Source organism: Miscanthus floridulus, chromosome 13 (assembly GCF_019320115.1).
Source record: "Miscanthus floridulus cultivar M001 chromosome 13, ASM1932011v1, whole genome shotgun sequence".
NCBI classification, from domain to species: domain Eukaryota; kingdom Viridiplantae; phylum Streptophyta; class Magnoliopsida; order Poales; family Poaceae; genus Miscanthus; species Miscanthus floridulus.
In genome coordinates this window covers 18422211-18433632 of record NC_089592.1, presented here as the reverse complement: position 1 = coordinate 18433632, position 11422 = coordinate 18422211, and the positions used below count along the sequence as shown (strand labels likewise).

At 42.3% G+C, this 11422-nt stretch overlaps 1 protein-coding gene across 1 annotated transcript; it reads right to left on the bottom strand.

The window, feature by feature from the left end:
• Window positions 1–955: 955 nt before the first annotated feature.
• On the bottom strand, window positions 956–10195 carry LOC136501580 (protein TOPLESS-RELATED PROTEIN 2). The gene is made up of 25 exons (XM_066497094.1): window positions 9599–10195; window positions 9325–9504; window positions 9124–9237; window positions 8880–9038; window positions 7985–8165; window positions 7786–7912; window positions 7593–7702; window positions 7358–7496; window positions 7163–7272; window positions 6993–7062; window positions 6725–6798; window positions 6550–6645; window positions 6372–6467; window positions 5954–6081; window positions 5595–5829; window positions 5201–5368; window positions 4452–4556; window positions 4228–4377; window positions 3984–4094; window positions 3717–3896; window positions 3414–3542; window positions 2679–2774; window positions 2319–2504; window positions 1729–1904; window positions 956–1614 (listed from the first exon to the last, which is right to left on the bottom strand). The coding sequence occupies exons 1-25, from the start codon at window positions 9676–9678 to the stop codon at window positions 1398–1400; spliced, it is 3417 nt and encodes a 1138-aa protein (XP_066353191.1). The 5' UTR covers window positions 9679–10195; the 3' UTR covers window positions 956–1397.
• Between the last annotated feature and the right edge of the window lie 1227 nt (window positions 10196–11422).

The window sequence follows — 11422 nt, the reverse complement described above, 5'->3', positions numbered from 1 at the left end:
TTTTTGTTGGAAAGTTGGAGGCAACAAGACCCTCTGGTTCCATCTGTTCCGTTTGCGGCGGCGTAGGCTTTTAGTCCTAGGTGGACGGACCGAAGCTACGTCGTCGTCATCGTCATATATACATCTCCATCCGTCTCCTGTGCTTTTGAGCTTTTCATCCGCATCACCTTTTTTCTTGTGTTAGTTACAGTTTTCGATTGGTGCGGGATGGTCACGTGCTAATCAGCTCGGTCGGATTGGATCGGATCGGATCCCTCGGCACATCACATTCACGGAGGCTCCGCCTGCACGTGCTTCAGATGCAGACCTGAGGATTCTCATTCTCCCCAGTCCCCACCATCACAATCACACGCTGGGACCTGGGACTGGGAGGGGCCGAAAAACGACTTCCACGTGCTCACGCACTAATGTGAACGGACCAGACGATACAAGCATGAAGCATATAGTGGAGATGATACTTCAGCGAGTTTTTTTTTTTTTTTTACCTAATGGCCCCTGGACTGGACATGCTTTCAAACTGCACTATTTGATTTAGGACTTAAATATTCTTCCTCGGAAAAAGATACAGAGATATTCAGAAGCGCCATAAGAGGTAAGTGTTAGTATAATCCTGGCTGCTGTTAACCTTTCGTTAGTGAGTCTAGTCAAGTCAAGGTCTGTATAGTGAGTCAATGTCGGAAGTCCTAAGTCTTTTCACTCTAATCTTCCTCAATTTCCAGGAAAGCCACTAGAATTTTTTTTTTTTTGGTACTCTCTTGTTCAGCTATGAATAAGAGGTGAACACACCAGCCAGGCGCAGCTCATAGCAGCCTACAATCAGCCTCCACCGTCGTCCACTGACTACACCCAATCAACTCACACACCCAGAAACAGCTTTCCAGCAATCTCATGAACTCACACCACGTCGTCCACTGACTACAATCGCAAATGGCACGAAAACAATTTAGAGCCATGATTAGTGAACATCCATCAAATAGACCGCCACCATGGTGGAATTCATCATCACAGGCCACGCACGCATAATATCACCATCCAACATGCCACCATATTTTTACACTACAAATAGCTGCCCAAAGAACAGAGCAGAAATGAACGACAATCTAAGGTACCACTAAACTCAGCAGGAAAAGCTTTACAAAAGAGGAAGATGATGCCAGCAGACCCATCCCCCTCAGATGTGGCGGCGCCAGGTGCGGTCAGGATTTCCGGGGCCACGAAAGAACGAAAACCTAACTTAGAGCGATGTCATTGTCAATCACCATTCACCACCTGTGCTGCCGCCACGAGAGAGACGCTGTGGACTTGATAAATATAGCCTCCCCTGATAATCTAACTGTTTATCCTTTCTCCCTATCTCCTACAGGTCCTACCATCCTTTGCCCTAACTGCATACCAAGTCACCTCGTTGGCTGATCAGATGCCTGGTTGGTAGTGGCTGATGGTGCTGCTGATATTGCTGGGTGCGCTCCATTGTCCTGAGGTGGCGCTGTTCCCCACTTTGGGTCCCCATCTAAAGGCTCCACCACATGGACTTTACCATTGCTCATGCCAAGTGCGATCTGGTTAGGCTCCATGGGATGAGCAGCAACTACCAACGGGTAAACCCGTCCAGCACTGTTGGATAATATGGATCAGGTCAGAAACAGCAAGTAGACATTGGTCACTTGCAAAATGGATGGTAGACACAACAAAGACTGAAAACAAATAGTTTAGGTGATCCATTCATACCAGGCTAGTATTGAAGGTGGAATGTAAGCGGAAGGAGCAATCCGGCAGCGCAACCTAAGAGATTCTGCTTCAAAGACTCCAATAGCACCATCACAGAATGCAGCATAGACCAAAAGACCATCACACGAGTATATTGCACTTGATATCGGAGCTGGGAGTGCATCTCTTGGAGACCACTGTATATATTCAAATATCAAGAGAATTAATAGCAGGATCAGAACACCCAATGTAGCAATTCAAGGAGCATTAAAGGTACTGATACCATCTTTCGATTAAAAAACAGATCTATGACAAGTGGTATCATAGCATTACTAAGGCACAGACTGTGCAGCCTACAATTTATTAATATTGATATATGATTATATATAGGATACATGCAAAAGCATCATGAATCTGGTAATAAAGCTCAGTTTTGAAATCAAGTTGTTAATATCAATTCACGTTCATGGAAAATGTGAATATCCAGTGGTACGAAAAAAGAAATGCCTGGATTAGAAATGAAGAGAAATCGATGAATCAAATCTTATTCACCATAGGAGAATTGGCAAAGCCAAAACATTACTAGATCAACAGAAGTTGGGCGAACTAACCGAGCGCAAACATTCAAGATTTCCATCATAGATTGCCAATTGGCTCTCATGGACTACCAAAAGATGTGTCTGGTCATTGTGGAACTGCACCCTTGTATCACCAACCAAAGTGCCAGGTCGGTTTGATGGGGGTTGAATATATCTTGATTTCTTTTTTTCCCAACCATCAATACTCCACACACATAGCTGCAAAATTTACACAAGAAATCAATTACCCAGAGACAGACAGATACATTCTTGTCAAAGTGACTGCAATCAAAGTTTTGTATATTAATGGAACTAACATAAGCAAGTAGTTTTCTAGCATTTAACTTGGTATTCACAAAAAAAAATGATAGATCAAAATCCACATTATCATACCTGAGCATCCGCGCCTGATGATACTAGCACATTCATTGATTGAGAAAAGGCCAGCCCAGTAATCTTCTTCTGATGTCCCTTGAGCATACTTTTGACCTGATGTAAGATTAAAGACACATTAACAAAAAGACTACAACAATATATGCAAAGGAAAACAAATATATTAAAGTGTGTAAGATTCAGGATTACAGCAGTTAATGATACAACAAACTCCCAAATGGCTAAATCTTTGAAGGTTAGCTAGTTGGGACTGAGTGCTCGTATAATATTTGATTGTAATGCAAGTATGAAAAATAGCATTACAAGGTCTACCAAGCTCTATTCCAAAATACAAAAAATACTTCCATTAGTTAAATATGAAAATATTTGACTCACCAAACAGTCTCCAATAGATAGTTGACAAAAAAATCCCTATGTTAGTTAAATTATTTTGACTACAAGTTCTCTACAACAACAACAACAACAAAGCCTTTAAGTCCCAAACAAGTTGGGGTAGGCTAGAGTTTGACTACAAGTTCTCTATGTTAACTAAATTATTTTGACTACCAATTCCCTATGTTAGTTAAATTATAAATGCTTATAATTCATAACAAATTTCATTTCACAATTCAAATGATGAAGCATGTTTTGTAAGTCTTATAAGTCAAATATAAAGTTCAGTCGCTAAATTAAAACATCATAATTTGCATAATGGACGCTTTGTTTCGTATTAAGGGAAAAGAGACGATAGCATACATCATCAATGCGGACATTGTAGATTTGGATGGTAGAGTCCTCCATTCCAATAGCGATGATATTATTATCTTGTGGGTGGAATGCAAGGAAAGTTGCAGCAGGCGGAGGTGCCATGAAAGTAGTCATGACCTGTCAGAGATCCCAGATCCAAGCTTTAGTGTCAGAGATTGGCAATGGTGCGATCATGGAATAACACTTTTTTATCAGAAGCTATCAGCAGCAAACTACAACTACCATCGACTCAGGGACATCTATGAAACGAAACGAATAAAATTATGGTGTGGCACTGAAAAGGACAGCTACCTTGAATGTCATCATATTGAACAAAGAGACTTTGCCACCAGAGGCAGACATAACATAGGAGTCATTTTTGGACAATGCAATGCAGGCGGTTGCTTCTTCTGGGTTGCCATCGTTCGTGTCATTTGTCATCAGAATCCCATTTGCTGGTTGCCACAGGTGAGGTGCAACAGATGCAGTAGACTAACAGGACACACAAATAACAAATTCAGAAAGCAGGAACACAAGATTGCAATCAAAACTGAAGAAAGTAAAATTCTCTGGTCTAACCTTGCCGCTAGGATTTCTGTCGCCCCGTTGCCATTTCCACAACTTATGAACAGCATTGGAGCCAAGAGCCAAGAGTGCAATCCCATTATTTGTATATAACAAACGGACAACCTGTGGAACAAAGAAATAAACATAACCTCCATCAGAAATTTACATAACCTAGAACATCAATATAAAGACTAACTCATGTGTCAGATTGATTATGCGTGATTAAACTGTATAACTCAATCACAATATATCGTACTTTGCTTGGGTTCGTGTCCGTGTCTGTCAAATGCAGGGCTCGAAGATGTCCATTGTCAACAATGTCAGCCAACTTCCAGGTTTTGACCTTTTCAGATTCATCTGTTATTCTTGGTTTAACATCAGGAGTTCTACTTGGATCCATAGGTGCCTGCGAATTTTTTACCTTTAGCAAACCTACATAATGAAAAGCAAGAGAGGATGATAAAGGCAGAAGGAACTCACCAAGACACTTGTCGACACTGCAGGCAAGATCCGATCAGGTCGCTCGGCATTTACTGCTATAGGACTGCTGACATTTGAAACAGGACCAAGGGCAACAATTGAAGGCTGCAATAAAACCAAACATGAGAATAAGCTAACAACAAACCTTGTCAATATTCACTAAATTTCCAGCACAAATTGAAAGCAAAAGAAGGCAGGGAAGTGGTGAAGTACAGTCAGATGAATTACATGACTACTTAACACTCCTTCTGGTGTATCTTCCCAATGCACCAGAGGGAGAAAGAAACAATTAGCTTTCGTCCACCACAAATGTACAACAATTGTCAAGAAATTATGCCTATGACAGTAGCTAATAACAATTCCAGATGCAGAAAATAAGATACTCCTTCCAGTCAAAAATAAGTGACGTTTTGAGGTTGTCTGAAGTCAACAATTCCAAATTAACTACAGAATACTTATTGTAAGTAATATGAGTAGATTTGTCTCGAAAAATAGTTTCACAGAAGTATATATTTGCTAATATTTTGCAGGTGTTATATAAAAAAAATAGTAGTCAAAATTTACAGAGAGCCCACTTATTGTTGACTAGAGTGAGTACTTGCCCAGGATAGACATGCTTGCCTGAGTTTTGTGGCAAATTGCAGCACTGAACAAATAGGCTCATAGGGTCTAACAAAATTTTCAGTGTGACAGAAGAATAAAAGTAAATAGAACCAAATTATGTGAACGAAAAGTTTATGTATGACTACCTTGGTATTTATTTGTTGAGGAGGTCCTCTAGAGCCATCAAATGCTCTACTCTCAAGCATCCTAAGCAAGCGCTGTCCATCAGTGTTGGCAAGTATTTTTATTCCATTATCACTTGTTGTAACTGCAAGTAATGAACCTTCTCTATTGAATCTCAGACGAGGGCTTGCCTACAAAATATCAGTAAAACAATGTTAAGCAAAAAGCTTCAGCATAGAAACAGAAAAAAGAACTCAACCACAGGGGCAAGAGGTACCCTGGGCATTGCAATAAGAAGCTGTACCAGGATTCGAACGCGGACCGGCAAGGGGAGACCCCCGAGCACACTGCTCTAACCAGTATAACTCGCGAGAGGCTGGTCAGCATGGTAACAGAGAAAAAAGGGAAGATACTTACTGGCAGTCCACCGTCACAGTCTGTTGTTGTTAGTATGTTATTGTTATCCATATCCCAGAATTTAACAAGAAATTCATCTCCGGCAGCCAAGAAGCGATTCCTAGTTGTGTCAAACTGAACAACACCGAGTGAACGTTTCCTGAAGCCATTGTATGTCCTCTTAATAGCCCCTTCAGTCTCATTCCATTCAACCAAGTGTGAATCACCTTCTTTACTAGTACCACAAGAGAATAGTCTGCATGAAAAAAATCGTAAGTGAACAGATGAAATGGGTGAAACCAAAAATGAATCAAGAAGTTATATAATTTGTTACTCGTCGGCAGATATTAAACTCTATATTAACACTTTCTATGTCTCACCTTGTACCATCAGCACTGTAAGCCATGGTAGTACACCAATGTCCCGGAGCATCATAGTCAACTCTTGAGCCCAAGCAATCATACAACCATGCCTTGATTTTCCCATCAATGGCAGTAGAGAAGATAAACTACAGAGCAAGACAGAGCTAAAATTAAGAAAAACATGAAAGATGGCAACTAGTCATGGTAAAATAAAGCATATCAGAACCTTTATGCGTCAAACATTACAGCAATGGACATGGAGTAGTTGATACTTAATGGGACTATTAAAGCAATAGACATGACGTAGTTGATGCTAAACGGGAACACAAATGTCTTTTCTCAAAAACATAGCCAGAATACTAATGCAACGTAATGCCAGTGCAAAATAAATAGATAATTTTCAAGAATATCAGCATTGAAGTCATTCCAAGGGTACCTGAATGGACTCCTTGTAGTGAGGGCATACAGAATACACAGGAGCTTCATGGCCTTCAAAAGTGTACTGCTTTTGTCCTGTTTGAGCATCCCACACCTGCCAAATCCAGTGTCCGAATATACTCAAGATGTTCTTTTTTGTTTTGAGAAAAAAACAAGAGATCACACAATATCCTCACCTTAATGAGTTTATCATCACCACATGTAATGATAGATAGAGTTTTATTAGGGTGAGAGAAGGCTATATCATTAACCCCACCGATGTGTGCATCAATCTGTAATTCCAAAAGTGTTAGGGACCTTAAAGGCAGTTAGTATTTATTCCTCAATCAGTATTAGAATACGTGCACACACCTCTGCTTGCTGCCGCAAATCTCCATTAGGGACAAAAGTATATGTCTGAACAATATGCTTTGAGAAAGCAACACCTGGAAAAAGCAACATGTGGAATTCAATATCTCCATTAGGATCCAAACAAAATAGAACACAATTATGCAACAACATCATATCAAGATTCAAACAAAAATAGAACACCCCCAAGTATACCATAATGGCCAGCGTCTTATTTTAACAAGAGCATAGCCAAATGTGAATAATAGCACTGAAATAAACACTCCCATACCTAGAATAGTTCCATCTGGGCTCCACAGACATCTATTGACAGATATTGCAGCATCTTTCATCAGCGAAGCCTGCACATACAGTGACAGATTGTCGATGAAAACCTACCATTCAAGGTGCCAAGCTGCTTCCAGCTGCACAAAACTCATACATAATAACTAAAGTAGTCACCTGCAAAGGCAAGGTACAGGAACCAATATCCCAAACTTTGAAAGTCTTGTGAGCTATCCTTTCCCGTGAACCAACTTCCCACACCGCAATGTCACCAACATTTGTTCCAACTGTTTAGGTCAGGAAACTGTAAACATAATGGACAGTTACCAAAGTAACAGTTCAATAATCAAGGGACATGTTTCCAGCAAGTACCTAAAAGAATGGTTTGTTGAAGAGGGTGGAAATCCAGGCTCATAACATTAGAACCCTGATTAAGGGTACGAGAAACTTGTTTGGGAAGGTCTTCTTGTGTGTACATATTGGCAGGATGGCTTGCACCAGAGAAAGATACCTGTCATAGTTTCAATGAATCATAGCTTGTTTGATTATGTAAAGTACAGAAAGAAAATGAGGTCAAACACAAATCAGTCTTGAGTTTGTCTAATACCTCATCTGGTTGTCCAACACGCATTCTTTTCATGAGATGTTCTGAATCTGCAGATTGGTAATCAATGCCAGGTGCACTTGTAGGGGTTCTAGGATGCTTTAGAAATGCCGCTGGGAGCAAACAGAAAGTTCAGAAAGGGCCAAACACTGCCACCAGCGACAACCACCATTTAGCACAATTACTTTCAACATACCTGTGTTTGGAGCCTGAACAAGACCAGGTGGTCCTTGTGCAACAGCAGCATGAGGCAAAGAGGGGTTGGCATTTGTCATCCAACCTGCAATTGCGTTTGGAGATGGCGACACCACAGGTTGAAATGGCTGCAACATTGAAGCAGTATAAGCAATCAATAGTCAGGATAAGTTAAATGGACTGCTTGTGATAATACTTACAGCATGAGCACCCATTGGTGGAAATCCAGCTGACTTAGGGATGGATCCAACAAGCGGACCATTGGTAGGTGGAGGTGCTCTTGCTCCATTGGTAGGAGCAGCACAAGAGTGATCAGTAAAGAGTGTCTTGATGTCAGGGTTTGGTCTGGGGTTCTTGCAGAGCTGATGTTGCCAGTTCAGACTGAAAGGCATTAGAAAGAAAGAAATAAAGCCCAGTTAGCCTCACCTTTTACATGCACGAAATGTGCTTCTGGAAGCACTGTTAGACTTGTAGGCATAACAAGTAGAGAAATACAAATTGCTGCATGTATGGATACGACCTTACAATAAGGAAAAAAAAGGATGGTATCTGCTATAACATAAGCATCTAAAGCTAGAGCCGCTATAAAGTGATAAAATTTCTTTGCACATTGTCGATAAAAGCTGGTTACTTGGGATAAACAGGTAGATATGTCCAAATCACGTGAAAACAATCCCAAAAGAACCATATCAAGAAGATTCTGTAGTGCTGGACAACCAGGAGCAATAAAATTCCAACAAGTCAAATGAACAAAGGAAGCATTGACTACATTTAACTGTCACCTTATCCATCCATAAATACTAAGGGAAGTCAAAGAAACACATCATTTGGCATCAGAATAACCAAAAAGAAGATAAAGAACAAAAATAGTAAACCTACACAAGTAGCAGTTCCGTGATTGAACTATTTGATTTATATCAGTTGTGCACATAAAAATTAAATTCTACCATACAATCTAATTGAATTGATACCAAAGAACACCATAGAATTTCTGTTCACAAATTGCATTCCTGATATTTTAAGGAAGTCAATGTGTTATTAAACATATCAAAATTAAACCATCAAAATCAATATGTGTGACTAAACAATCAACACCTTTGATTGATCAATGTGCGAAGCCTGGAAGCTTTGAATGGTGGGAAATTCAGCTTGTCCCGGAACAGGGGGTTTGCTTCAATGAGCTTTTTGAGCTCCAAAAGCATGATATTCCGGGCTGACTTTGTGTCCCCGTACTTGGACAGCTGCTCATTTTGCCTGTTGATCATCAATACACAATCACATCTGGATGCACCGGCCCAATGCACTAAACATTTTGCTTCTGAAAGGAAAGTTACCGTACCTAAAATTCTCCAAGGTCAGCAGCTGTGTTATCTCCTTGAACAGCTCCTCATTGAAGGAGGCGAACACCTTCAGATCCTTCACGAGAATCTCCACAGCCTTGGCCCTATCATGCCTGTGACACAGACAGCAAATTCAGCAAAAAAAAAACAACCTTGGCAACAACAAGGGACCAAGAGTAGCGTAGTGATGAGTCGGTCACCTATCAAGGGCCTCCAGGTACTTCTGCTTGCGGATCTCAAAGAAGATCTTCATGGAGTAGCGGTTGTCCTCCACCTTGGTGAAGCCGCTGAGGTACCTCTCCACCTCGTCCCACTCGCCGCCCTGCACGAGGTCCTCGAAGTGCTTCATGTTGAAGTAGAAGCCCGACTCCTGCTCCAGCCTGCACGGGCAACCGCAAAAAGCATCAGAAATCCCAGCTCACCCAGCAAAGCAAGGCTCCAAAAACCTCATTCATGATCATGGCGAGTACTTACTTGTGCACCGTCTCCTTGAACTTCTCCTCATCGAGGAACTGCAGGATGAGGAAAACCAGCTCCCTGCTAAGAGACGACATGGCTCCCCCGATCCCAGCCGGAGCCTCCAGCTCTCAAAAACCCGCCTAAACCTCGGGCCTTCCCGGCAGATCCCTCCCAAATCCCCCGCAAAACCCGCTCGAAACCGCCCAAAAAGCCACGGCAAGCAAGCAAAGCGCCCACGCCGAGCTCAGAACCTTGCTCGCGAGCCCAGAGCCAGAACCCACGGACCAAGCAAACTCACAACCAGAGCACGGGCCTCGCCGCGCCCATCCCGCCGGGATCCCCGCCGATTCCGTCGGCGCGACCGCCGATCTGCAGCTGCCGACGCCGGCGGCTCGAATCCGGCCGCCAGGCGGCGCCTACAGAGGGCCTCGCCTCGAACGCGCTGCCGTCGGCTAGGGTTTGGCCGCGCCGCCGCCGCTGCCTCCGTCTCCACACCTCAGCTCCAGCCGCCGCGTTTTCCCTTCTTCTCTCTCGCTTACTTTCTCTCTCCGAAAACTTCTCTCACTCTATTTTTTTCCTCTGCCCTTTTTGGTTTTTTTGGACCGCGTTTTATAGCCACCTCGAGCAGTCCCCAATACTTCGCCGTGCGTGCTCTTACATCCATCTGCTTCCTTTTTTTTTTCATTCTAAACAGTATTATTCTCTCATAAATTCCTACAAATTTCTTTAAATTACTCTAGAATTCCTCTAAGGCTGTATTTAGTTCACGAAATTTAGGAATTTGGCTACTGTAACACTTTCGTTTTTATTTGGTAATTAGTGTTCAATCATGGACTAATTAGGCTCAAAACGTTCGTCTCGCAATTTACAGCCAAACTGTGTAATTAATTTTTTTCATCTACATTTAATACCCCATACACATATCGTAAAATTCGATGTAATAGCTACTTAGCATTTTTTTTAAAAACTTTTTGGAAACTAAGCTCAGCCTAAACCAACGAGGCCTATATAGCAACCCAGACAACCCGAGCAATGACGGTAACGCCCTCGGCGCAGCCACTGTATTTACGCAGATGCCACTGTCACATCGGGTCTCCAGGGGTAACCCCGTAATTTCGGTTGGTGAGGACAGAAGCGGAAAAACGGCGGTCGCGCGGTCGCTTGCGAGCCAGGGAGGGGTGTTCCCGTCATTCGGCGCGGGGGGTTAGCGGAGCAACTGGGGGTGGTTGCGGGGCCCACGTTGATCGTGGGACGGTGAGGGGTGGAACGGTCATTTGGGGAGCCGGATACTGTAAGTTTTCCCTGCTGCCACGTCATCCTTCCTCGTACCCATAACTCCTTTTTCTTGCCTGTCTCTCTCTCTCTCTCCATCGCTTTCTGGCGCATCGCCGGTTTCGAATTTTGAACGGGGCGGGTTCGTGGTAGGCGCACCCAGTCCACCTACCCAGCTTTCTAGGCGTGTACTGTACTAGTTTGATCATGACTTCAGATAGAATATGTTCTCTTTTGTACAGTACATCTACTTTTCAGCAGGCTTGTGTTTATTTCGGTTTATTCTCTCTCACAGAAATACTATTGAATCAGCCGAAATAGCTTCTTGTTGCAGCAAAAAATAGTATATATAGACTCATAGAGAAGATATATACTAGGTTGAAAGATATTATACATCCACATGCCATATGTGGTCCTCAGCTCTACAGTAAAATAATATCTTTTTGGCTACAAAAGTATTTTATTTTTCAAGTTACTGTACAAAGCACAATCTTGCAAAAATGTTTGTGTCTAACGCAGTAAGCGATACTCTTTGGGAAGATTATTTTAACATGTGAAGTTTTGATC

Bases quoted from the DNA above. Each gene is read 5' to 3' on its own strand.
- LOC136501580 (XM_066497094.1), bottom strand. From the start codon at position 9,678: ATGTCGTCTCTTAGCAGGGAGCTGGTTTTCCTCATCCTGCAGTTCCTC. The intron at 7,703-7,785 runs GTATGTTGAAAG...GTTTGCTCCCAG, and splicing joins TGTTCAGGCTCCAAACACAG to CGGCATTTCTAAAGCATCCT. The intron at 6,646-6,724 runs GTGTGTGCACGT...TTGGAATTACAG, and splicing joins ATTTGCGGCAGCAAGCAGAG to ATTGATGCACACATCGGTGG.